Source organism: Oncorhynchus mykiss, chromosome 4, assembly GCF_057628025.1.
Source record: "Oncorhynchus mykiss isolate SJ-2025 chromosome 4, ASM5762802v1, whole genome shotgun sequence".
Taxonomy (NCBI): domain Eukaryota; kingdom Metazoa; phylum Chordata; class Actinopteri; order Salmoniformes; family Salmonidae; genus Oncorhynchus; species Oncorhynchus mykiss.
In genome coordinates, this window is record NC_143025.1 from 31,704,654 (window position 1) to 31,730,730 (window position 26,077).

Consider the following 26,077-nt stretch of genomic DNA (forward strand, 5'->3'; position numbering starts at 1 on the left):
GTTTAAAGGCACAGTCAACTAAGTGTATGTAAACTTCTGACCCACTGGAATTGTGATTCAGTGAATTATAAGTGAAATAATCAGTCTGTAAACAATTGTGGAAATATTACTTGTGTCATGCACAAAGTAGATGTCCTAACTGACTTTTCAAAACTATAGTTTGTTAACAAGAAATTTGTGTAGTGGTTGAAAAACTAGTTTTCATGACTCCAACCTAAGTGCATGGAAACGTCCGACTTCAACTGTAATTGTTTTAATGTATTTGTGTCTGTAGTTTTGTTTAAAGTTGCATTAGTGTATGTAAGTTGTTTTGTCTGAAACATTGTTCCCACTGCTGCTACTGGACCAGGTCTCTCCTGAAAAATAGATGTTCTCAATGACAAAAACCTGTATTAATAAAGGTTAAATATACCTATTTTAAAAATTGTGAAGAAATCCAAATGATGAAATAGCACATATGTGGCTATGCCAAGGGAAAGTATTCACCTCCCTTGGCATTCTTTTCTATTTTGTTATCTTACAACCTGGAATTACATTTTTATGGCTGCAGGGGCAGTATTGAGTAGCTTGGATGAAAAGGTGCCGATTGTAAACGGCCAGCTCCTCAGTCCCAGATACTAATATATGCATATTATTAGTAGTAGTATTGGATAGAAAACACTCTGACGTTTCTAAAACTTTTTGAATTATGTCTGTCAGGATAACAGATCTCATATTGCATGCAAAACCCTGAGAAATTCCACTTCCTGTTTGTATTTTTTCTGGGGGTGGCAGATTTTCAACCAAGCTCTCCTTGAAATTACAGCGAGATAAGGATGAATTCTCACTTCCTACGCCTTACACTAGATTTCAACAGTCAATAGAACTTTGTCTGATGACTCTAATGTGAAGGGGGGTCGAATGAGACAGGAAATAGTCACCACTGCCACGACTTGACCATGCTTTCACTATGCGCGTTGACAGGGGAAGGACCTGCGTTCCACCGGTCATCTGAAGTCATTCTAATTCTCCGGGTGGAATGTTATTCAAGATATATGTAAACAACATTCTAAAGATTGATTCAGGACATCGTTTGACATGTTTCTACTGACTGTTACGGAACTTTTGGACATTTTGTCAAGTTAAAGTGGACGCGCTTTGTGACTTTGGAATTGTTTACCAAACGCGCTAACCAAAGTAACTAATTGGACATAAATAACGGACATTTTCGAACAAATCAAGCATTTATTGTGGACCTGGGATTCCTAGGACTGCATTCTGATGAAGTTCATCAAAGGTAAGGAAACATTTATCATGTATTTTCTGGTTTCTGTTGACTCCAAAATGGCGGCTAATTTGGCTTCTGTTCTGAGCTCTGTCTCAGATAATTGCATGGGTTGCTTTTTCCGTAAACTTTTTTTAAAGGTCTGACACAGCGGTTGCATTAAGGAGAGGTATATCTATAATTCCATGTGTATAACTTGTATTATTATCCACATGTATGATGAGTATTTCTGTTGAAACGATGTGGCTATGCAAAATCACTTTAATGTTTTTGGAACTAGTGAATCTAATAGGCCAATGTAAACTCAGATTTTTTTTATATAAATATGAACTTTATCAAACAAAACATGCATGTATTGTGTATGTCCTATGAGTGTCATCTGATGAAGATAGTTCCAAGTTAGTGATTCATTTTCTCTATTTCTGCTTTTTGTGAAATCTATATTTCGCTGGAAAATGGCTGTGTTTATTATGGTTTGGTGGAGAACTAACATAATTGTTTGTAGTGCTTTTGCTGAAAAGCATATTTGAAATCAGACACGTCGGTGGGATTAACAACGAGAATAGCTTTAAAATGGTATGAGACACATGTATGTTTGAGGAATGTTAATTATGAGATTGTTGATGTTTTGAAAATGACGCCCTACACTTTGACTGGCTGTTGTCAAATCGCTTCCGTTAACGGGATTGCAGCCACAAGAAGTTAAAGTAGATTTTTGGGGCCACCTTTTGCAGCAACTACAGCTGCAAGTCTCTTGGTGTATGTCTCTATAAGCTTGGCACTTCTAGCCACTGGGATTTTTGCCCATTCTTCAGGGCAAAACTGCTCCAGTTCATTCAAGTTGGATGGGTTCTGCTGGTGTACAGCAATCTTTAAGTCATACCACAGATTCTCAATTGGATTGAGGTCTGGGCTTTGAGTAGGTCATTCAATACATTTAAATGTTTTCCCTTAAACCACTTGAGTATGGCTTTAGCAGCATGATTAGGGTTAGTGTCCTGCTGGAAGGTGATCCTCGGTCCCAGTCTCAAATCTTTGCAAGACAAACAGGTTTCCCTCAAGATTTTTTCTGTATTTAGCGCCATCCATCATTACTTCAATTCTGACCATGAAAAATCCCCATAGCATGATGCTGCCACCACCATGCTTCACTGTGGGTATGGTGTTCAAGGTGATGGGTTTGTGCCAGACATAGCATTTTCCTCGATTATCAAAAAGCTCAATTTCAGTCTCATCTGACCAGAGTACCTTCTTCCATATGTTTGGGGAGTCCCACATGCCTTTTTGCGAACCCCAAACGCGTTTGCTTATTTTCTTCTTTAAGCAATGGCTTTTTTCTGGTTACTCTTCTGTAAAGCCCAGCTCTGTGGATTGTACAGCTTAAAGTGGTCCTATGGACAGATACTCCCATCTCCGCTGTGGAGCTTTGCAGCTCCTTCAGCTTTATCTTTGTTGCCGCTCTGATAAATGACCACCTTGCCTGGTCCATGAGTTTTGTTGGACGGCCCTCTCTTGGCAGGTTTGTTGTGGAGCCATATTCTTTAAAATTTTTAATATTGGATTTAATGGTGCTCCGTGGGATGTTCAAAGTTTCTGATATTTCTTTATAACCCAATCCTGTTCTGTACTTCTCCACAACTTTGTCCCTGACCTGTTTGGAGAGCTCCTTGGTCTTCATGGTGCCACTTGCTTGGTGATGCCCCTTGTTTAGTGGTGTTGCTGACTCTGGGGCCTTTCAGAACAGGTGTACTGTATATATACTGAGATCATGTGACAGATCATGTGACACACAGATTGCACCCAGGTGAACTAATTATGTGACTTCTGAAGGTAATTGGTTGCACCAGATCTTATTTAGGGGCTTCATAGCAAAGGGGGTGAATACATATGCACACACCACTTTTCAGTTTTACATTCTTTAGACATTTTTGAAACAAGGTGATTTTTTAATTTCACTTCACCAATTTGAACTTTTTTCTGTATGTCCATTACATGGAATAAAAATAAAAATACATTTAAATTACAGGTTGTAATGCAACAAAATAAGAAAATGCAAAGGGGGATGAATACTTTTGCAAGACACTGTAATTATGTAGTAACCAAAAAAGTGTTAAACAAATCAAAATATATATTTTATATTTGAGATTCTTCAAAGTAGCCACCATTCAGCTTGATGACAGCTTTGCACACTCTTGGCATTCTTTCAACCAGCTTCATGAGGTGGTCACCTGGAATGCATTTAAATTATTAACAGGTGTACCTTTTATTAAAATTTAATTTGTGGAATTTCTTTCCTTCTAAATGCGTTTGAGCCAGTCAGTTGTGTTGTGACAAAGTAGGGGTGGTATACAGAAGCTAGCCCTATTTGGTAAAACACCAAGTCCATATTATGGCAAGAGCAGCTCAAATAAGCAAAGAGAAACAACAGTCCATCATTACTTTGAAAGTTTTGATGTCTTCACTATTATTTCGACAATGTAGAAAATAGTAAAAATAAAGAAAAGCCCTTGAATGAGTAGGTGTGTCCAAACTTTTGACTGGTACTGCATATGTAACTCATGAAAATATATGAGAGTGGAAAAGTAGAAAATAAAAAATATATTTTAAAGTTCAGCTTCATATATCCCCATTGAGATCGTGTTTGTGCCTCGACCTAGGTTGGGCAAAACTAAACATGGCGGTGTTCGCCTTAGCAATCTCACTAGAATAAAGACCTCCTCCACTCCTGACATGATTGAAAGAGATTGTGATGCCTCACATCTCAAAGTAGGGCTACTTAATAATGTGTTAAAGTTAAATATTTCTAAAGAATATTTTTTGAATTTCCCAACCTTTTCAGCTGAATGGGAGGGGTGTCCCCTTTGGGGGACTCCTAGCCATAATTAATGTTAGATCGCTCACTTCCAAGGCAGTTATAGTCAATGAACTAATCACTGATCATAATCTTGATGTGAATGGCCTGACTGAAACATGGCTCAAGCCTGATTAATTTATTGTGTTAAATGAGGCCTCACCTCCTGGTGACACTAGTGACCATATCCCCCACGTATCCCGCAAAGGTGGAGGTGTTGCTAACATTTACGATAGCAAATTTCAATTTACAAAACAAATCAACGTTTTCGTCTTTTGAGCTTCTAGTCATGAAATCTATGCAGCCTACTCAATCACTTTTTATAGCTACTGTTTACAGGCCTCCTGGGCCATATACAGCGTTCCTCATTGAGTTCCCTGAATTCCTATCGGACCTTGTCCTAGTCATAGCAGATAATATTCACATTTTTGGTGACTTTAATATTCACATGGAAAAGTCCACAGACCCACTGCCAAAGGCTTTCGGAGCAATCATCGACTCAGTGGATTTTGTCCAACATGTCTAAGGACCTACTCACTGCCAAGGTCATACTCTGGACCTAGTTTTGTCCCATGAAATAAATGTTGTGGATCTTAATGTTTTTCCTCATAATCCTGGACTATCGGACCACCATTTTATTACGTTTGCAATCGCAACAAATAATCTGCTCAGACCCCAACCAAGGAGCATCAAAAGTTGTGCTATAAATTCTCAGACAACCCAAAGATTCCTCGATGCCCTTCCAGACTCCCTCTGCCTACCCAAGGACATCAGAGGACAAAAATCAGTTAACCACCTACCCGAGGAACTCAATTTAACCTTGCGCAATACCCTAGATGCAGTTGCACCCCTAAAAACTAAAAACATTTGTCATTAGAAACTAGCTCCCTGGTATACAGAAAATAAATAAAAAATATTTGATTCAATTTTTTTCTACTGGGCCTGGTGTTGTCACCCACATGGGTAGTGTTGCCAAGAGAGATGAGGTGAGAGAGGAGGTGGGTGGCAACTGAAGAGGTGTTACATGTAGCTGTCGGTCTGTCAGCGCTTTACACAAACACCTAATGCCAGAGACCGGAAATGTTACTTTGTCTCTGCTCTGTCACACAATTCTCTGTGACTAACTGGATTTACTTCATAAATTGCCTCCATGAAACAATAGGGGGGAATCAACAATAGGTTGAGAAGAAAACCTAGAATGGAAATGGAAGGGGCAGGAAGCAGCTTGTATTGTTATACTGAAACCCATTCAGACAAATATGTCAGACTTGAACAAGATCACTTCTGTGTTACAGCCACAATAGCAGTAATACTAGGAGACCTAGTTTTCTGTGACAGTATTTTCACAGCTTATGAGAATCAAATGGCCATGTCACAACCCTTTTATTTATTTATAGAGTATCAATCTAACTACCGTTTTCTCTTCATGTATGAAGAAAATACATTCTCCATAAACTAGGACAAGTAAACAGGACACACCATTAAAATAAAGGCTTTCACAGTATATCTAATGTATGAAATAGTTTCCTATTAATTAATCAGTTCTCTATGATTGTTAACAAAGAAATACGTGCTGATTTTGCCAAGTGAAACAATTTCTAAAACACATTTAGAAGAAAATGAAGAGAAAAAAATTACAAGCACAGCAGTTTTACCCGACAAGCGGGTTGGTGAAATTGGAGCAGCTATCCAATGTTCTGATTGATTGCCTTTGAACTATTTTGAACATAAGAAACAGAAAACACCAGTGCAGAACTGTCAAAGCAGTATGCAGAGTACTGTACATAATTTATCTCCCCTCACCTATTAACAGTGTGTAGGTCTGAACATGAACATGGGGACATGAGGCAGCCATTTCCGACTGGGACATTCACAAAACACCAGAGTGTATTCAGGCACAAAGGGGATACTCAAGTGGATTTCTTAGATAGACTGGATGTTTTACTTTCACGTCACTTAGCATACAATCTTATCCAGAGCAACTTTCAGGAGCAATTAGGCTTATGTACCTTGCTCAAGGGCACATCAACAGATTTTTCACGTGTTGAACAATTGTCCTTTTTTTTTTATTACAAATAATACACACCTCTCCTACTCTGGAGGGTGGGATGAACTTAAATTAATCTTGGTCCTTCGCGATTTCATATTTTTCCCCCAGTTAAAATCCTTGTGTCATTGCACTTCTGGTAAATATAGAAAATACTAAATAAATAAAAAACAGATAATACTAATAGTTAGCATAGACTGATGGATTTAGAACCATAAAAGACAATACCTGAGGTCCCACTGCAGACAATACATAATATACAACTAGTCATACATATTATACATGATACAGTATATACACAATCATACTTTTTTTTCCTATCCTCAAGCTCACAAATAGCTGTGTAGAAAGTGTATTTATGTTATTCACTCATAGTTTTTGTGTAGTCCTACACCTGTAGGTGCCTGACCTTGAATATCTACAGTCACTCAATAGCCAGAGATGTGGATCTCATTACATGTGATGTGAAAGGCTGCCACACCTTTTACTTTTTTCAGTAGTGCCTTGGGTGGTGAACCTAATTTTCTCTAATTTAAGGAGAGAGAAAACGTCTCTCACCCATCGTGAATGGGAGGTTGGGGAAGCAGATTTCTATTAAAAAGGATGAGTCAGCAGACTAACAGAGATGTGAATGTGAATGCTATCATGTCTGATAGATTATTTGTGACATTGTTCCCTGGGGTTATTCCAAATATGACGGTGTATGGGTTGTGGTCAATTGGTCGAACGCAGATGCTGCATAAAGTGTTGAAAATGGGGAACAAAAAAGGGGATAAAGATGGACAATCCCCAAACATATGATGTCATAGCAGGGGCCCAATAGCACTTAATAAAAAAAGACACGTTAGACATGATTACGTAGACATGCTGACCAGCTCAAATAGACAAAAGCGTGCTATATGGCAGACCAATCCAAGCTCATCTTTCGGCATGTCCAGCCCACTCATTGTCTCATCCAATCATGGCTAGCGGGAAGGATTCTGTCTTTTTCTTTGGCTAAATTAACTAGGCTCGTAATTTAACAATTTTATTCGTATTTCCATTGCCAGACAAGTTTGTTATTAACGCACATGAAGGTCACATGTTCGATAAGGCATTTCTGCCCAAAAAAACTATTTTGATTTACAAAAGGTTAACGTTCAAACGGCTCTCCTGTGAAGTAGTGACCCACGACATATGCCTAGTTTCCTGAATCGGGTCACATATGGAATCATGTGATAACCCAAAAAGTGTTAAATTACAATATATTTGAGATTCTTCAAAGTAGCCACCATTTTCCTTAATGACAGCTTTGCCACACTTGGCATCCTCTCAACCAGCTTCACCTGGAATGTTTTTCCAACAGTCATGAAGGAGTTCCCAAATATGCTGAGCACGTGGCCGCTTTTCCTTCACTCTGTGGTCCAAATCATCCCAAACCATCTCAACTGGGTAAGCCTCATCTAATAATTTTAAAATATTTTTTTATCTTAAATTTGTCTTTCAGCATCAAATATGCAAAGAGGAAGAACAGTCCATCATTACATGAAGGTCAGTCAATCTAGAAAATGTCAAGAACTTTTAAAGTTTCTTCAAGTGCAGTCGCAGAAACCATCAAGCGCTATGATGAAACTGACTCTTATGAGGGCCGCCATAGAAAAGGAAGACTCAGAGTTACCTCTGCTGCAGAGGATAAGTTACCAGCCTCAGAAATTGCAGCCCAAATATATGCTTCACAGAGTTCAAGTAAAAGATACATCTCAACATCAACTGTTCAGAGGAGACTGTGTGAATCAGGCCTTCATAGTCAAATTGCTGCAAAGAAACCACCAATAATAAGAAGAGACTTGCTAGGGCCAAGAAACACAAGCAATGGACATTAGACTGGTGAGTCCAAATTTGAGATTTGAAGACACCCTGTAAAAAAATTATTGGGGTTGAGATACCAGAAGACATGCGGCAATATTTCAGGATTTAGGATGGAAAAAATGAACCCAGAATTGGACCCTATTTTTATGTATTGTGTATTAAATATGTCCACTTTCTGGAGGACTGAGTTTTGAAATCAGTGGAATTCGAGTATGATAGCTAAGGCGATGGAGAAAACACCTTTCTTACATCTTCAAACTAAGGGCAACCATGGCACCGACAGGAGACGCGTCCTACCATGAATGATGTATGTGGGTAAGATAGTCTAGCTAGATACATTTTCAGATATTACATGTTTTTAATTTTGAAAGAGACATTTGCTTTGCTAGCTATAGCCTAACGTTAGTTAGCTAACATTAATCCTGGTTGGTTAGCTACCTGCAGATTCATGCACAGTAGTAACATCATGAGTTGTGATTATGGCTCATTGTTTACCTAGCTAGCTAGCTAGCTAATGTTAGCTGACTGGCTCGCTAGCTAATGTTACATGTATGACATTATTCATATCTCAGAACCATTTGCTTAGCTAGCTATAGCTTAATGTTAGCTAGCTCACATTGAATCTGGTTGGATAGCTACCTGCAGATTCATGCAGGGTAGTAAAGTCATGAGTTGGGATTATGCTTCAATGTTAAGCTAGCTAGCTACATGTCTTTAAAAAAGACTCCACTATGCAAATAACCATTTCCAGTGCGTTTGTAAATTCAGTCTGGCCATCTACTCCGATTTCAGAGCACTCTCATCTGAGTGTGCCAGAGAGCGCAGAATAACTGATGAATTTAAGAACGCTCAACACCCGTTGAATATGGCCGGATACTAAATTGTTGCCAGCAGCACACTGTGGCAACCCTCCCTCTCTGTCTGCCGAATTCTTTCTCTTTGCTCTTGTTTTCCTTAAAATACATTTTGGCATATAGCACTTTGTTGCATTATGAAGGACTAATATTAGTGTCGTTGAGTTTACTAGTATGTGTTTGGGGGAAAATGTGGAGTTAATGTTTGAGAACTGAAGGTGTAGGTGCTTTGTTTATAACTTTTGTTACTGCTTTTGAGTTGTAATATTTGGTAGGCCCAGTGTTGGTTGCCTTTGTTTGTTTGGTAAACTTGCCACTGCGGTTGGAGATGGAACATTGGTTAGTTTCCAGGCCCCTGCCCAGCCTGGAAACTCTTGCTCTACTCACTGTTGGGACATTGGTCTGAGGTGAGTACAATTGGCTGTGTACCTCAGTGGGAGATTTTTGTAGGGTAGTGACACTTGCTACCCGGAGCTATAGCCTTTCTATTTTCCCTGTTAGGCTTAGTGACGTGTTTCACTTTGGAATACGTTGGGCATGGTTATTTTGTTTGTTATTTTTGTGTGGTGTCCGTGGCAGTTGTCTCGGGGGGCACATCCCATGGCTTGGGGGTATCTGCCAGCATGCTGGTTTTTGTTTTTCTTGTCAGCGGTCTACAGTGTGTAACTAACTACCCATCGCAAATACGCACGAAGACTAGGGTTGAGTTATTGTAGGTTTAGGGAAGCTCCATATATATAACTCCTCTCTTCTGTGGTGCCCAGTGTGATTGTCATTTCTCTTGTGGTCCGGTCTGGTGTGCTCAGCAGAGGGGAAGAGCAAGATTTTTTTTGTATTTCTTGTGACTATGGCGTCTTATGTAGACGAGCTAATTCGCTTTCCATCAGAGGAACTGTTAGAATTATGTACTAAAGAACAGCTGTTGAAGATTGCGGAACACTACAAGGTTGAAATTAGTGATAAATGTCAAAAAATGATATTAGGTTGATATTGAAGGCCAATCTGATGGAGTGATATTCTTGAAGTTACCACTGGGGCAGCCTCTGCTGAGGACTCGCCGTCTCACCATTTCATTACAATAGCTGCTCCATCTGTAAGCACTAGTAGTCTTATTTTTGAACAGCAGTAAGAACCTGCTTCTGTTACAGCTAGAGCATGATCGTGAGAAGCTAGAGCATGATAGGGTAAAGTATGAAAAGTAATTGGAATTTAAACAGGATTTGAAGTGTGCTAAAATCAAGCTGCAAAAAGAGCGTTTAGAGTTGGTTAGGGAAGGAACAATCTCAGGGTGAGAGTTTGCTCTGGGAAGGTGACAAATTTACTTAGGGGTCGCTCCTCTTTCGGTCGTGCTCCGGACACATTTTATATTGTTGGGAACTTACGGTTGTTGCCTAAATGTACATTATTTTCGTTGTTTGAGCCGGTTGCTGAAGCTAGGAGTTGGCCTGATTCTGACCACAATTTAAATGTTGCAGTGTGTGACTGCTAAAGCGCAGGAAGCATATTCAGCTCTAGGTGTAGCCGACAGTGTCAGCTATGATAAGGTTAAAATTGCTGAATTACAGATTTACGAATTGGTTCCTGAGGCTTACTGCCAACAATTTAGAACTTTAAAAAGCAAGATCTTCACAGTTTAATCGCTGGTGTTCCGCCTCTGCAGTTATGACTTCCAAGGGCTATGTGATTGGATTATGCTAGAGCAATTTAAGGACAAAATCCCTGATCATATAGCCACATACATTAACGAACAAAAAGTAAAGACTGTTGCTGATGCTGCGGTTTTGGCAGACGAGTATGTTTTGTCTCAAGTGTCTTTGCAGAGCCCCGTATTCAGAGTGAGTGGGGGCGTTCAGAGAGATTTGGGCCTGGCTCACCGAGATACTCTAGTTCACGGACAGAGTTTCATTCAACTAGGGTTGAGCCTGATTTCTGTGGTAAAGCTGCCTTTGGTCAAGAGTGTCACTGTCAAGGTTCAGGTCATTGGGGAAAATGAATGTCCGGTTCTCAGCGCTAGGGGTAAATGCAGTACTTGCGCTTATGTTTAATCTAAGCCTACAGCGTTAGCAGCACCTGTTCCACATCAGTTTACTCCTGACACATTGTCTCATGCCGAGGTGCATGTGAAAATCCATATTGATCCAGACTATTTACCTTTCATTACAGATGGTTTGTGTCTATGTTAGGAAGTAAGGACCTAGTGCCAGTGAAGATCCTGAGAGACACAGATGCCTCTGAATCATTTGAGTCTGTTACCCTTCTTTGCTGAGCCTGATTCGGGGAGTAGTGTTCTAATTAAGGGATTAGGTTTGAACACTGTCAGTTCCATTGCATAAACTGATGTTGAATTGTGGACTGGTGACAAGTGAGGTTGTTGTGGGGGTGCGTCCATCGTTGCCTATTGACGGTATCGACGTTATCCTTGGGAGTAACTTGGCTGGTGAGCCTGTCTGCCTGTCGTGTTCCCATCTCTAGTGGTTTCTGCTAAGCCGTCATTTGTAGGGATTCCTGATGAGAGTGCGCACAGTTTTCCCAGATGTGATCTCTGCGTGTGCGGTGACGCGTTCTGAGCCATGGCGACCTAGTCACTACGCCGGCTAACAAGAATGGCAAAGAAATCTGTCACTACTTTCCCTGTTATCCCATTATCTGTACCCCGGAGCAATGGGCTGACCCCACATTAGACGAGTTGAGTGACCTAATTGTGCCTGTGGAACAGTTGGGAGATGTCACCCATGGCTATTTTCTCTAAGAGGATGTCCTGATGAGGAAGTCAGTGTCTCATGGTAATTGTTTTGTGGGGGAGGCTATTAGTCAGGTTGTTGTACCAGTTAAGCTTTGTGAGTTGGTGTTGACAACTTCCCACAACGACGTTGCTGGACATATGGGTGGGAGGAAGCCTGACAATCGCATATTAAGACATTTCTTTTGGCCTAGGTTAAAGAGGGATATTTCTGAGTTCATTAACTTGTCACACCTTTCAATTATTTGGTAAACCTAATCAAGCTATTAAGTCGGTACCACTGTTTCCTTTTCCTGTACTCAGCCAACCTTTTGAGTATCTGATTATTGACTGTGTTGGTCCTCTGCCTCGTTCTAAAAAGGGTATTAGTTACCTGTTCTCTGTGATGTGTCAGACCACTAGGTTTCCTGCTGCCTATCCTTTCCGGTCTATCACCACTAAGTATGTGCTAAAAGTTTTGACTCAGTTGATCTCACTGTTTGGAATCCCTATGGTCATTCAGAGTGATCAAGAATCTAATTTCACCTCATCTGTTTGGTCAGGTTCTCCAACAGCTCCATATTAAACACAATTTGTCTAGCGCCTATCAAGCGGGGCATATTTGATTGGCGAACTGAGCCTCGTCACTTTAGTCCAGTGACCAGGTTCTTGCTCTGCTGTCAATTGTTGGTTCTTTCTTTTCAAGCAAACTTTCAAGGTCCATATACGGTTGTGTGCACTAAGCAAAACTATCTAGTTGCCACTGCAGAACGGAGAAAAGCACACCATCTGTGCCATGTAAATCTGTTAAAACCCTATAGGACGGTAAAACCTGTTCTTTTGGCCGATACCGTTATTTCGCAGGGTTCTTGTCATGCCAGGTCCGTGCATGGGGAGGAATATGTTCCTGGTCCCGACGATTGCATACTGCAGAGTAGATTGAAAAATTCAGAGACGCTGGATATTTTAGACAGCCTTCTCGCTTATCTACCTGTTGATGGGCGGGAAGAGATGGTCGGTCTGATTCTGAGATTTCCTCATTTGTTTGCTGATACACCTACATGTACAAACTTAATAGAACACGATATTGACGTTGGAGATGCTGAACCCATTTGGTTCTATATAGTTTCTTCAGAGAAACTGAGTTGTCTGTATGTTGAGGTCAGGTACATGCTGAAGAGTGATATAGCAGAGCCTCCTTTCTCCAGTTGGGCTTCTCCATGTATCTTGGTCAGTAAACCGGATGGGACTGATAATGTTGTTGCTGACGCTCTCTCGTGCGCCCTGTTCCTGAATGTCCATGTGACTGACCAGTTATTTTGTTTGGTATTGTCCTGTTCTATCACTTCTGTCTGTTCCCTTCTGGTCTCGTTTTCTTCTTTCCTCTTAAAGGTTGCTTCCTGTGTGCAAAGGTTGCTGAGGTCTGGGGAGGATGAGGTTGGCTGGGGAAAGTGGATGTGTGAACACGTACCCCACCTCATGGATTTAGGATGCAGGCTGGGTCATTTGGGATGCAGGGGGGGTCTTCTATTAGGATACAGGGTAGTATTTTGTTTGTGTGACTGGTATGGTGTTCCGGGGTCCTTGTTGGTCCCCGGTTTTATGGGGGGATGATGACCCTCCCACTCTGTCTGCTGACTTTCTCTTTGCTCTTGTTTTCCTTAATAGGATGTCAGTGGGCGGAGCCGGGATGGTCGTCAGCGAATTGGGACACACTTGGGCTCGGGTGTGTCCCGGGATAAATACACCGCTTCCCCATGCGGGAGACTGTCTCCATGCAGACACTGATAGATTTTGGTTGTGGCACTTTTGTGGCCGTTTTGGTTGGTTACTTTGGCACCTTTCAACACCCCTCATTATCACATTTATGCACGCAAACACTCACTTACTCTACTAATTACTGACTACACACATCATTGTTAATTGTATTTAGTTTACTTTAGTTAAGAAATATATTTTAGTCCTTATCTCTACGCTGTCTCCCTTTTGTTACAAACTTCGAGCCGGTTTGTGACAAGAGTTAGTCACCAACGATAACATGAAAACAGCATAACCAGTTCTGCTAGGGCGAGTGGGGTGTTTTCTCATTGTGTCTTCAAGTAGCTAGCAAGCTAGCCAACATTAGCCAGTTAGCTTGGGTGCTTGACTGCCGTTGTGAGGTCAGACAGTTCGGCTCAACTCTACTCATCTGCCAGGACGTCCGGTGTGCGCTCTGAACACGAAATGCTCTGAATTTACGAACGGACAAACTGATAGCACAGTTGCAGTCACCAATGCTCTGGAAAACATAACAGCCTAACCAGCTCTGCTAGGGCGAGTAATGTTCATTGAGCTGTTCTCGCTCACTTAGATGTCTGGAAGTAGCTGGCTTGGGTGCTTGACAGCTATTGTTAGTACATTCAAAAGTGAGTTTACAAGTTTCTCAACTTCTAAAGCAAGATGTTTTTCCCATACAAATGCTGTGTGATATACCATTGTGTAGCTCTGAGTCTCTACTTTTATCCAAAGTAAAAAAGTTAATTTCTAATTTTGCTACATAAGACCGATTTGAGCAGGTCGGTCACATATGTATTTTGATGTCTTCACTATTCTACAATGTAAAAAATAATAAAACAAAGAAAAACCCTTGAATTAGTACATTGGTTCTTTCTTTAAATGTTACGAGCTTATGCCGCAACCATTAGTGTAGATGGTGGTATTCTGTCATTGCACCACACTACTCACAATGCTGTTCTATCGGTATTCTAATCTGTGGCATTTAATGGAGACGTTTTGAGTCAGTCTCTCCTCTGGCACTAGAGTCCTGCAAGAAAAACTGTCGGTGGTCATGGAGTTGAGTGAACTTGGGTAAATACAATGAGGCAAGGTCACTTGACATGTGGACTGAAGATTTTTGAAATAGACACAGTGGGCTTTTGGTTTCTTTCCCTCTAAAAACAGAAATAAATAATTCTAAATAACAAACTGGCTTTATTGAAAATTATGTATTTTTTTTTAAATCTTCAATAGCCTTTTTCCCTTTATTAATATATCCAATATTATTTTTTAAACAAGCCATACAAAGTTGGTTTCAGACAAAAAAGGAACTTGTCTGTCGGTCCTGCATTAAAATACCCGTTTAAAAAAAAAGTGAATTGTGATAAATAAAAATATAGCAGTTTCATTTAAGAAACAAAACATTGACATCTGTGCCATATAGATTGGAACATAGTTGGGAAGAGCTTTTCGATGTACCGATTCCATGGCACAGGCTTTATGAATTGACACGCAATTTTCCACTAATTATAACCTACTGCAGGCTTAAAACCTATGGGTTTAACCCTCCTGTTGGATTCGTTTCATGTTAATTAATTCTGTGTTCCCAGTCCTAAATGACCGCTCCATTATAGCTGATTATAAATCCATAATACATATCACCTAATGTTGTTTTAGAAATGTTTATCAACTGAAGTTCTTGTGTACGTTACACGTTTTGAACTTGTATTTGGTATTTATGGCCTGCAGGCCTCATTGACTTGAGCTCATATAACTCGTTTTGAGTAAAAAAAAAGCACAATGTATGGACTATAACAAATACTCAGATTAAACATATTGTGCTCTTTATCAGACTACTTTGTGTCAAAGTTTAACAAGGACTTTTGTTTTGAATTTTTTATTTTAATTTTTTTAAAGTATATATATATATATATATATATATATATATATATATATATATATATATATATATATGTATGTATATATATATATATATATATATATACATGTGTATATATATATATATATGTATGTATATATATATATATATACATGTGTATATATATATACATGTGTATATATATATATATATATATATATATATATATATATATATATATATATATATATATATATATATATATATATATATATATATTGACTAGATTTTGTCATCAACCCGGGATATGGTGTCTCGTTGGCCCTGGGGTCAGTCACCCTGATCACATTTTCAGCCGACATCCGACCTCTTCTCTCAGGTGGGGATGAAGACCAGGACCAATTCCCATTCTTTGACTGGAATGTAACAACCTCAGCAGGGCCCTCTTCCTCATCACTGAATTGTTCCACATCGGTTGTCTCTTGGTCTGGATCATATTCTGTGTTGTCTTCAACTTCTGACACTTCCTCCTCTAATGCATCTTCACTGTCAGTTTCCTGGCCTTTCTCCTCATCACCAAATATATGATCAAGAGCCTCACATACAGTATATTTTTTGGTTATTGTGCTGCCATAGAATTAATTGTGAGCAAGGCCTCAAAAAAGCTTTATATACCAGAGCTGTGACAAAAGTTCTATATATTATTGAAATAATGTTGCGATTGTTTTGTGAGAATGCCAACAAGTGTGGTTCCTGTGGGGGAAAGATTCTATTGGGGAAAGGTTCCTGTGGGAGTTGCCATGGAAGCCAAGAAGGGGAGTGAGGTGTGAATGTATGTGCTCAAACACACATGCATGTGAGGGTCTGGGAGGGGATGCCAACAGGTGTGGTTCCCGTGGGGGAAAGGTTCTATTGGGGAAAGGTTCCCATGGGGGTTGCCATGGAAGCCAACAAGGGGAGTGAAGTGTGTGTGTGTGTGTTTGCTCAAACGTGAATGTGAGGGTCTGGGAGAGGAAGTGTGTCCATCCGATGAATGGGCATGTGCCTGAACAAAATGTTATACACCAATTGTAGTCTCACCCATTAATTTCTTATGACCGGTCATTTTTGACCGGGAACACCACAGGTGTATAAAAGTTAAATAAAACACCACAAATTTTATGAAAATCATCCAAATGTATTTTGTGTGTTCAGATGCCCTATGTGGACAAAGTCATGGAACATTATGACAATCCGATTAAATGACTACATTTTTCAGAGAGAACTTGTAAATCGGCCAATTCGACCGGAACACAGCAGGAGGGTTAACCTTCTGAATGAATTATTATTATTGAAGATAGAAGCCGCCTCTTAATGAGATCCCGAGAGCCGATCTGTTATCCAACGATTATTATTGTTATACTGTAATTAACCATGCATTATTATATAAAAGCCCCTTAGATATTCTCACATACCAGATTTGCCGTTACGAAAAATGATCTGCTCCTGTTGTGTGTTCAGTCATTTGTAACAATGAAGAATGTAAACAAGCATAATGTGCATTTTTTTTTAGATGCTGTGAGTTTATTTACAGTAATGATGGACAGCTGGAGGCATTTTGAAAAAATGTTTACAAACACTTTTTTTTCACAAGTGTACTTTAGCAGGTGTGGCACATCATGCAAACAATGTTTACATGATGGGCTATTAGCAGGACAATAGACTCTTCATATATTGATTTATTTACAGAATTATAATTCAATAGCCCGGCTACTGTAGGTGTGATATTCCCCCAAACTTGCAATGTATATGTTTATTTCAACTACCATTTAGTTGCACTTCCCCCCAGCTCAATGACCACGGTAAAACCTTGTGGAGATTATCAATGTATTTGTTGCATTATTGTATCGCCAATTTAAAACATCTTGATGGCCATCACCAGTTAATCTTTGCTTGTAGGCCTTGCAGAGTTACAGATTAATGTTTTCAGTTGATGCCAAACAAGTTTGATAGGGTTTAAAATCAGGAGACCTACAGTGGGGCAAAAAAGTATTTAGGCAGCCACCAATTGTGCAGGGTCTCCCACTTAAAAAGATGAGAGAGGCCTGTAATTTTCAGCATAGGTTCACTTCAACTATGACAGACAAAATGAGGAAAGAAAATCCAGAAAATCACATTGTAGGATTTTTAATGACTTTATTTGCAAATTATGGTGGAAAATAAGTATTTGGTCACTTACAAACAAGCAAGATTTCTGGCTCTCACAGACCTGTAACTTCTTATTTAAGAGGCTCCTCTGTCCTCCACCTGTTACCTGTATTAGTGGCACGTGTTTGAACTTGTTATCAGTATAAAAGACACCTTTCCACAACCTCAAACAGTCACACTCCAAACTCCACTATGGCCAAGACCAAAGAGCTGTCAAAGGACACCAGAAACAAAATTGTAGACCTGCACCAGGCTGGGAAGACTGAATCTGCAATAGGTACGCAGCTTGGTTTGAAGAAATCAACTGTGGGAGCAATTATTAGGAAATGGAAGACATACAAGACCACTGATAATCTCCCTCGATCTGGGGCTCCACGCAAGATCTCACCCCGTGGGGTCAAAATGATCACAAAAATCCCAGAACCACACGGGGGGACCTAGTGAATGACCTGCAGAGAGCTGGGACCAAAGTAACAAAGCCTACCATCAGTAACACACTACGCCGCCAGGGACTCAAATCCTGCAGTGCCAGACGTGTCCCCCTGCTTAAGCCAGTACATGTCCAGTACCGTCTGAAGTTTGCTAGAGAGCATTTGGATGATCCAGAAGAAGATTGGGAGAATGTCATATTGTCAGATGAAACTTTTTAACTTTTTGGTAAAAACTCAACTCGTCGTGTTTGGAGGACAAAGAATGCTGAGTTGCATCCAAAGAACACCAAACCTACTGTGAAGCATGGGGGTGGAAACATCATGCTTTGGGGCTGTTTTTCTGCAAAGGGACCAGGACGACTGATCCGTGTAAAGGAAAGAATGAATGGGGCCATGTATCGTGAGATTTTGAGTGAAAACATCCTTCCATCAGCAAGGGTATTGAAGATGAAAGGTGGCTGGGTGTTTCAGCATGACAATGATCCCAAACACACTGCCCGGGCAACGAAGGAGTGGCTTCGTAAGAAGCATTTCAAGATCCTGGAGTGGCTTAGCCAGTCTCCAGATCTCAACCCCATAGAAAATCTTTGGAGGGAGTTGAAAGTCCGTGTTGCCCAGCAACAGCCCCAAAACATCACTGCTCTAGAGGAGATCTGCATGGAGGAATGGACCAAAATACCAGCAACAGTGTGTGAAAACCTTGTGAAGACTTACAGAAAATGTTTGACCTCTGTCATTGCCAACAAAGGGTATATAACAAAGTATTGAGATAAACTTTGGTTATTGACCAAATACTTATTTTCCACGATAATTTGCAAATAAATTCATAAAAAATCATACAATGTGATTTCCTGGATTTCTTTTTCTCATTTTGTCTGTCATAGTTGAAGTGTACCTATGATGAAAATTACAGGCCTCTCTCATCTTTTGAAGTGGGAGAACTTGCACAATTGGTGGCTGACTAAATACTTTTTTGCCCCACTGTACATGTAGAGATTAAAAAATAATTTTAGATATAATGTAGGTCTACCGTAGGCGACATAAGTCGCACTAGTGTTGAGACTAGTCAGTTCACCCTAACATTTCCATTGCTCTTCTGACAACAGAACTTAATGAACTGCTCACCAGGCACAGCAGAGGCTGTCTAGACATTTATGCTGTTCCGCTATTCCAAGGATGTGTAACCAAAAAGAGATACGAGAGGACACAGAATACCAACTAGGATGGATCCAGAAGCAACTGTGGCTTACCAGTGAACCTTCGGGTGTTCATCATTAATACTGTGTCTCCGAAGTTTCTGTCCATGACTGATGCAACCCGAAAAAGCATTAAAGACCGAGTTAATGAGTTATTGAGGTCAATGAGAAAGTCTGGCCTGCTCTCCCCTAGGTAAAGAATTAGGCACTTTCCCATGTTTACTACAGTATGCACTGTAGGCTATGTGTACTTTTCAGACTGCACAGTAGCCTAATAAACACATACATTTTGAAATAGTTTTTTTTTTTACCATGGTAGATGCTGTGTTTTTGGTTGATGGCCAACATTAAAAACTGTCAAATGCTTTTGTGAATTCAACCGCTTTATTAATTAATTATTTAAGGCTCCTTTCTCTTCTCTGTGCTGGAGTGAAAGCAACAAATGAAAGCAACAAATTGTTGCTTACTGGAACACCCAAAGTCATTCAATTGTTATAATAGGATTTGAAGCAATAGCCTACCCGTGTATTTCAGCACAGTTTCATGCTGCTTATCAAGACCAAGGGGACTGTTCTTAAATCAATGTTAGGATTATTCTGCTCTTCACTCTCAGTCACTTAGTAGCCTACTCCGGACCGGTCACGTTGTACAGAACCAACTTTTGAAAGCCAGTCACCGCTTCCCCCCACCATAACAAAACTTGTCTCTTTCTTACGTCAACAGTGAAGAGGAGACTCCGGGACGCTGGCCTTCTAGGCAGAGTTGCAAAGGAAAAGCCATCTCAGACTGGCCAATAAAAAGAAAAGATTAAGATGGGCAAAAGAACACAGAGGCAGAGGAACTCTGCTTAGAAGGCCGGTATCCCGGAGTTGCCTCTTCACTGTTGATGTTGAGACTGGTGTTTTGCGGATAGTCTTTAATAATGAAGCTAGACACTCTAACATACGTGTTTTCTTGATCAGTTGTGTACTGGGGCCTCCCACTCTTTCTATTCTGGTTAGAGACAGTTTTGCGCTGTTCTGTGAAGGGAGTAGTACACAGCGTTGTATGAGATCTTCAGTTTCTTGGCAATTTCTCGCATGGAATAGCCTTCATTTCTCAGAACAAGAGTAGACTGACACGTTTCAGAAGAAAGTTATTTGTTTTGAGCCTGTAATTAAACCCACAAATGCTGATGCTCCAGATACTCAACTAGTCTAAATGCCAGTTTAATTGCTTCTTTAAAATCAGGACAACAGTTTTCAGCTGTGCTAACATAATTGTAAACGTTTTTTTAATGATCAATTAGCATTTTAAAATGATAAACTTGGATTAGATAACACAACGTGCCATTGTAACACAGGAGTGATTGTTGCTGAAAATGGGCCTGTGTACGCCTATGTAGATATTCTATTACAAATCAGACGTTTCTAGCTCCAATAGTCATTTACAACATTAACAATGTCTACACTGTACTTCTCATCAATTTGATGTTATTATTAATGGACCAAAAATGAGCTCTTCTTTCAAAAACAAGGACATTTCTAAGTGACCCCAAACTTTTGAACAGTAGTGTATACCAAATATTTATTTGAAAATACTGTCTTTAAAATATTTCCAACGATATGTATTTGAAGTAATTGTAAACACATGCCAATACTTTACACATTGTATTTTGAAAAACATTCCAATATTCAACTACTTTTCTTTCAAATTAAGCTCATCTTAATACTTGTTTTCAAATGTATTGAAAAGTAATTGAAATACCTGAAATAGTATTTGAACCCAGGTCGTTGTGTGTGTATATGTATCTGTCAGCCACCTCACTGAGTGCTGGGGAAATGTGAAATCAGAGAGGAGGAACCAGCTACAGGGATTCTAAGACACTAACTCACTCTCTCTCACACACACACACACACACACACACACACACACACACACACACACACACACACACACACACACACACACACACACACACACACACACACACACACACACACACACACACACACACACACACATAGACAATGTAGCTTATACTGTACAATCTGTGCTTTTTTACAAGTTGAAGATATTATTTTACAACTACTGTGCTCTATCTAATTTAACACTGATCCTTTTGAAATGTTGAACGTGAACAATGAGGATTCAGCAACAGAAGAATAGTTTTCAATTTTCAGATCATGAAGAAAGATCCTTTTGCTTGCAAAGACTTCAAAGATTTGGACAAATACTCATTCAAGGATTTTTCTTTACTTTACTATTTTCTACATTTTAGAATAATAGTGAAGACATCAAAACTATGAAATAACACATATGTAACCAAAAGTATTTTTGCCTTGACACCTTTCACACTCTTATTATTCTCTCAACCAGCTTCACCTGGAATGCTTTTCCAACAGTCTTGACGGAGTTCTCACATGCTGGGCACTTGTTGGCTGCTTTTCCTTCACTCTGCAGTCCAAGTCATCCCAAACCATCTCAATTGGGTTGAGGCCAGGCCATCTGATGCGGCACTCCATTACTCTCCTTCTTGGTCAAATAGCCCTTACACAGCCTGGGGGTGTGTTGGGTCATTGTCCTGTTGGAAAACAAATGATAGTCCCACTAAGTGCAAACCAGATGGGATGGCGTATCGCTGCAGAATGCTGTGGTAGCCATTCTGGTTAACCTTAACTTGAATTCTAAATATATCACCAACAGTGTCACAAGCAAAGCACCACCACATCATCGCACCTCATGATCCATGCATCACGGTGGGAACCACACATACAGAGATAATCCGTTCACCTGCTCTGCGTTTCACAAAGACATGGCGGTTGGAACCAAAAATCTCACATTTGGACTCAGACCAAAGGACATATTTCAGTCTAATTCAAATCAAAGAAAAAAGGAAACTGCACACTGTGCGCGGTTTCCTTTTTCCTTCATCTTGTTCATCTGTTGCCATGCACCTCCAAAAATGATTGCTCAGATGTGCGAGTGCCTTTTTGAATTTTGAAGTTTAAATCAAATCAAATTGTATTAGTCACATGCCCCGAATACAACTGCTGTAGACCTTACAGTAAAATGCTTACTTACGAGCCCCTAACCAATCATGCAGTTTAAAACCCCCCAGCTAAGAATAAGAAATACAAGTAACAAGTATTTAAAGAGCAGCATTAAAATAACAATAGCGAGACTATATAAAAGGTGTAGCGGTACAGAGTCAATGTGCGGGGACACTGGCTAGTTGAGGTAATATGTACATGTAGGTAGAGTGACTATGCATATATGGTAACAGAGTAGCAGTGGTGTAAAAGAGAGGGGGAGGGCAATGCAAATAGCCTGGGGAGCCATTTGATTAGATGTTCAGGAGTCTTATGGCTTGGAGGTAGAAGCTGTTTAGAAGCCTCTTGGAGCTAGATTTGGTGTTCCGGTACCGCTTGCCATGCGGTAGCAGAGAGAACAGGGTGGCTGGAGTCTTTGACAACTTTTAGGGCCTTCCTCTGACACCCTGCCTGGTATAGAGGTCCTGGATGGCAGGAAGCTTGGCCTCAGTGATGTACTGGGCCTTTCGCATTACCCTCTGTAGTGCCTTGTGGTCGGAGGCCGAGCAGTTGCCATACCAGGCAGTGATGCAATGCTCTCAATGGTGCAGCTGGAGAAACATTTGAGGATCTGAGGAACCATGCCAAAGCTCTTCAGTCTCCTGAGGGGCAATAGGTTTTGTCGTGCACTCTTCACAACTGTCTTGCGTGCTTGGACCATGTTAGTTTGTTGGTGATATGGACACCAAGAAACTTGAAGCTCTCAACCTGCTCCAATGCAGCCGTCGATGAGAATGGGGGTGTGCTTGGTCCTCTTTTTTTTCCTGTAGTCTACAATCTCCTTTGCCTTGATCACGTTGATGGAGAAGATGTTATCCTGGCACCACATGGCCAGTTCTCTGACCTCCTCCCTATGGGCTGTCTCGTTGTTGTCGGTGATCAGGCTGTTGTGACACTGTTGTGTCATCAGCAAACTTAATGGTGTTGGGAGTCGTGCCTGGCCGTGCAGTCAAGAGTGAACAGGGAGTACAGGAGGGGACTGAGCACGCACCACTGAGGGGCCACTGTGTTGAGGATCAGCGTGGCGGATGTGTTGTTACCTACCCTTACCACCTGGGGGCGGCCCGTTAGGAAGTCCAGGATCCAGTTGCGGAGGGAGGTGTTTAGTCCAAGGGTCCTTAGCTTATTGATGAGCTTTGAGGGCACTATGGTGTTGAACGCTGAGCTGTAGTCAATGAATAGCATTCTCACATAGGTGTTCCTTTTGTCCAGGTGGGAAAGGGCAGTGTGGAGTGCAATAGAGATTGTATCATCTGTGGATCTAATGTATATTGCTCGTGTTTGTTGGCCCTAGCAAGTCCATTATTATTTTTTGTGTCCTTTAGTAGTGGTTTCTTTGCAACAATCGACCATGAATGCCTGATTCACGCAGTCTCCTCTGAACAGTTGATGTTGAGATGTGTCTGTTACTTGAACTCTGTGAAGCATTCGTTTGGGCTGCAATCTGAGGTGCAGTTAATTCTAATGAATTTATCCTCTGCAGCAGAGGTAACTCTGCGTCTTCCTTTCATGTGGTGGTCCTCATGAGAGCTAGTTTCATCATAATGTTTGATGGTTTTTGTGACTGCACTGTCAGAATACATCAAATGTATTTATAAAGTCCATCTAACATCCGCTGATGTCACAAAGTGCTGTACAGAATCCCAGCCTAAAACCCCAAACAGTAAGCAATGCAGGTGTAGAACCTTTCAAAGTTCTTGAAATGTTCCGTATGTTTCATATCGTAAAGTAATGATGGATTGTCGTTTCTCTTTGCTTATTTGAACTATTCCTTCCTTAATATGGACTTGGTTTTTTACAAAATAATGGTATCTTACCTTGTCACAACACAACTGGCTCACAGGCATTAAGGGAAGAAATTTCACAAATTAACTTTTAACAAGGCCCACCTGTTAATTTAAATGCATTCCAGATGACCACCTCATGAAGCTGGTTGAGAAAAAGTCAAGATCATGCAAAGCTGTCATCAAGGCAAAGGGTTGCTACTTTGAAGAAACTCAAATATAAAATATATTTGGGTTTAACACTTTTTTGGTTACTACATGATAACAGCTGTGTTATTTCATAGTTTTGATGTCTTCACTATTCACTAAAAAACCTGGAGTGAGTAGGTGTCAACTTTTTGACTGGTACTGTATAATTTAGCTACTCTACCTGCTACATTCATGATGAGAAAACTAAGTAGCTAGCTAGCCAAGTTGCTAGTTAGCTAACTAACTAGCTAGCTAGCCAAGTTGCTAGTTAGCTAACTAACTAGCTAGCCAAGTTGCTAGTTAGCTAACTAACTAGCTAGCTAGCCAAGTTGCTAGTTAGCTAACTAACTAGCTAGCTAACCAAGTTGCTAGTTAGCTAACTAGCTAGCTAGCTAAATGGCTAGTTAGCTAACTAGCTAGCTAGCCAAGTTGCTAGTTAGCTAACTAACTAGCTAAGTTGCTAGTTAGCTAACTAACTAGCTAAGTTGCTAGTTAGCTAACTAACTAGCTAGCTAGCCAAGTTGCTTGTTAGCTAGCTAACTAGCTAGCTAGCCAAGTTGCTAGTTAGCTAGCTAAGTCAGTTAGCTAGCTAGCCAAGTTGCTAGTTAGCTAAGTTAGTTAGCTAGCTAGCCAAGTTGCTAGTTAGCTAAGTTAGTTAGTTAGCTAGACAGCTTATATTAACCAGTAATACAAAATATGCCTAAACCTTTTAAAACTTTCGCTGTCACCTTGAGGCTTGATAGGAGGTAAAAATAATCTCTAATTCTTTACTAGCTAGATGCCCAATTAGCTTTTATTCCTCTATGAATCTAGCTAGCCCTACTGGCTGCCGGCTAAACCAACATTCTTGATTCTAGTTACTAAGATAAATAAAACAACTAAAATGAGCTACTCAATTTAGCGTTAACTTCTTTGAAGTATTTTCTGAACAGCTTCTCAAGTCTGTTTCTCCAGTTGTCAACCATACACCATTTACACACTCATTTGTGGCACCCAGATTCAAAAATTACAGTTGGAACTCTGAAAATAAGTGATTGTTGTTGCTAGGCTACCAGTTACAGTGCTTTTTAGCTTACGGATTGCAGGTGACTTTAAAAGTATAGCTTGTGTCTGAAAGAATTATATGGATTTAATATGTCAAATTATTGAGCATATCCTCAAAACTCAAATAAGCATCAGAAATTGTCCTAATTGAGTATATCAAAATGCATATCAGGATCCTGATATGGACCTCAGTCAAGAGCCTATGCATTGTATGTGCTGAGAAAATATACTATGTAGGCCTACAGTCAGTATATACAGAAATCCAGAGGGAATCCAAAAGTGATTTGTGCATGAAAGAAAAATATGGGTTTAATATTTGTCAAATTATTGAGTATGTGGTGAAAACTCAGTAATGCCTCTGAAATCCTCTTTATTTTCAGCATATCAACATTTGCATATGGACAGCCAAGAGAAGCATATTTCGAATCAATATAGTTTCATATCTTGAATGTGCTGAGAAAACACAGATATGCAATGTATACAGTCAGTATTTGTCAACATGAGAGAAAATAGGTTGTCACATATTTCAGGATATTGAATGAGCACACTGTGCACATCCAAAAATATGCATTGGAAATGGTCTGTATTCTTTAGAATATCAAAAATGTGTCATGTAAAGCTATCCCCTGATTATGGACCCTTTTTGCCCAGTGCTTGTGTCTCCCCTGTTTGGTTTGCTCCATGTTTGTTTTTACACCATACCGTAAGTTTGTGGGGGTTTTCTTTCCCTTTAATTTGTCTATTAATTAAGGGAATCTAGTGGGCATCCAGGGTGGGTGTTAAGACGCTTCTCGATTTCGCTTGGCCAGCACCCCCATGGTTCCCTTTCAGAACCCCTTTTAAAACCTCACCTGTTTTCTTTTGGTTGTTAGTTCCATTTTTCTGTTGGGTGACTATTTTTTGTTTCTTATTGGGGAATGTAACACCCAGTACACCACCATTTTACTATTTCCTTTTG

At 40.1% G+C, this 26,077-nt stretch overlaps 1 protein-coding gene and 1 long non-coding RNA gene across 4 annotated transcripts in view; one reads left to right on the forward strand and one right to left on the reverse strand.

Moving 5' to 3' along the window:
* Window positions 1–26,077, reverse strand: part of LOC110521697 (BMP/retinoic acid-inducible neural-specific protein 3) — a 105,227-nt gene that overhangs the window by 8,369 nt on the left and 70,781 nt on the right. The window contains exon 8 of one of the 3 annotated variants that reach the window (XM_090231873.1): window positions 20,213–21,594. The exons of the other annotated variants lie outside the window; for them this stretch is intronic. Coding sequence (XP_090087999.1) covers window positions 21,495–21,594 — 100 coding nt within the window. The 3' untranslated portion in view covers window positions 20,213–21,494. Of the gene's footprint in view, window positions 1–20,212; window positions 21,595–26,077 lie in introns of those variants that run through there. 3 annotated transcript variants of the gene reach the window in all.
* Window positions 587–14,214, forward strand: LOC149983983 (uncharacterized). Its single transcript, XR_016495210.1, has 3 exons — window positions 587–1,276; window positions 7,508–7,593; window positions 13,252–14,214. It is a non-coding gene; the product is annotated as an uncharacterized LOC149983983 (long non-coding RNA).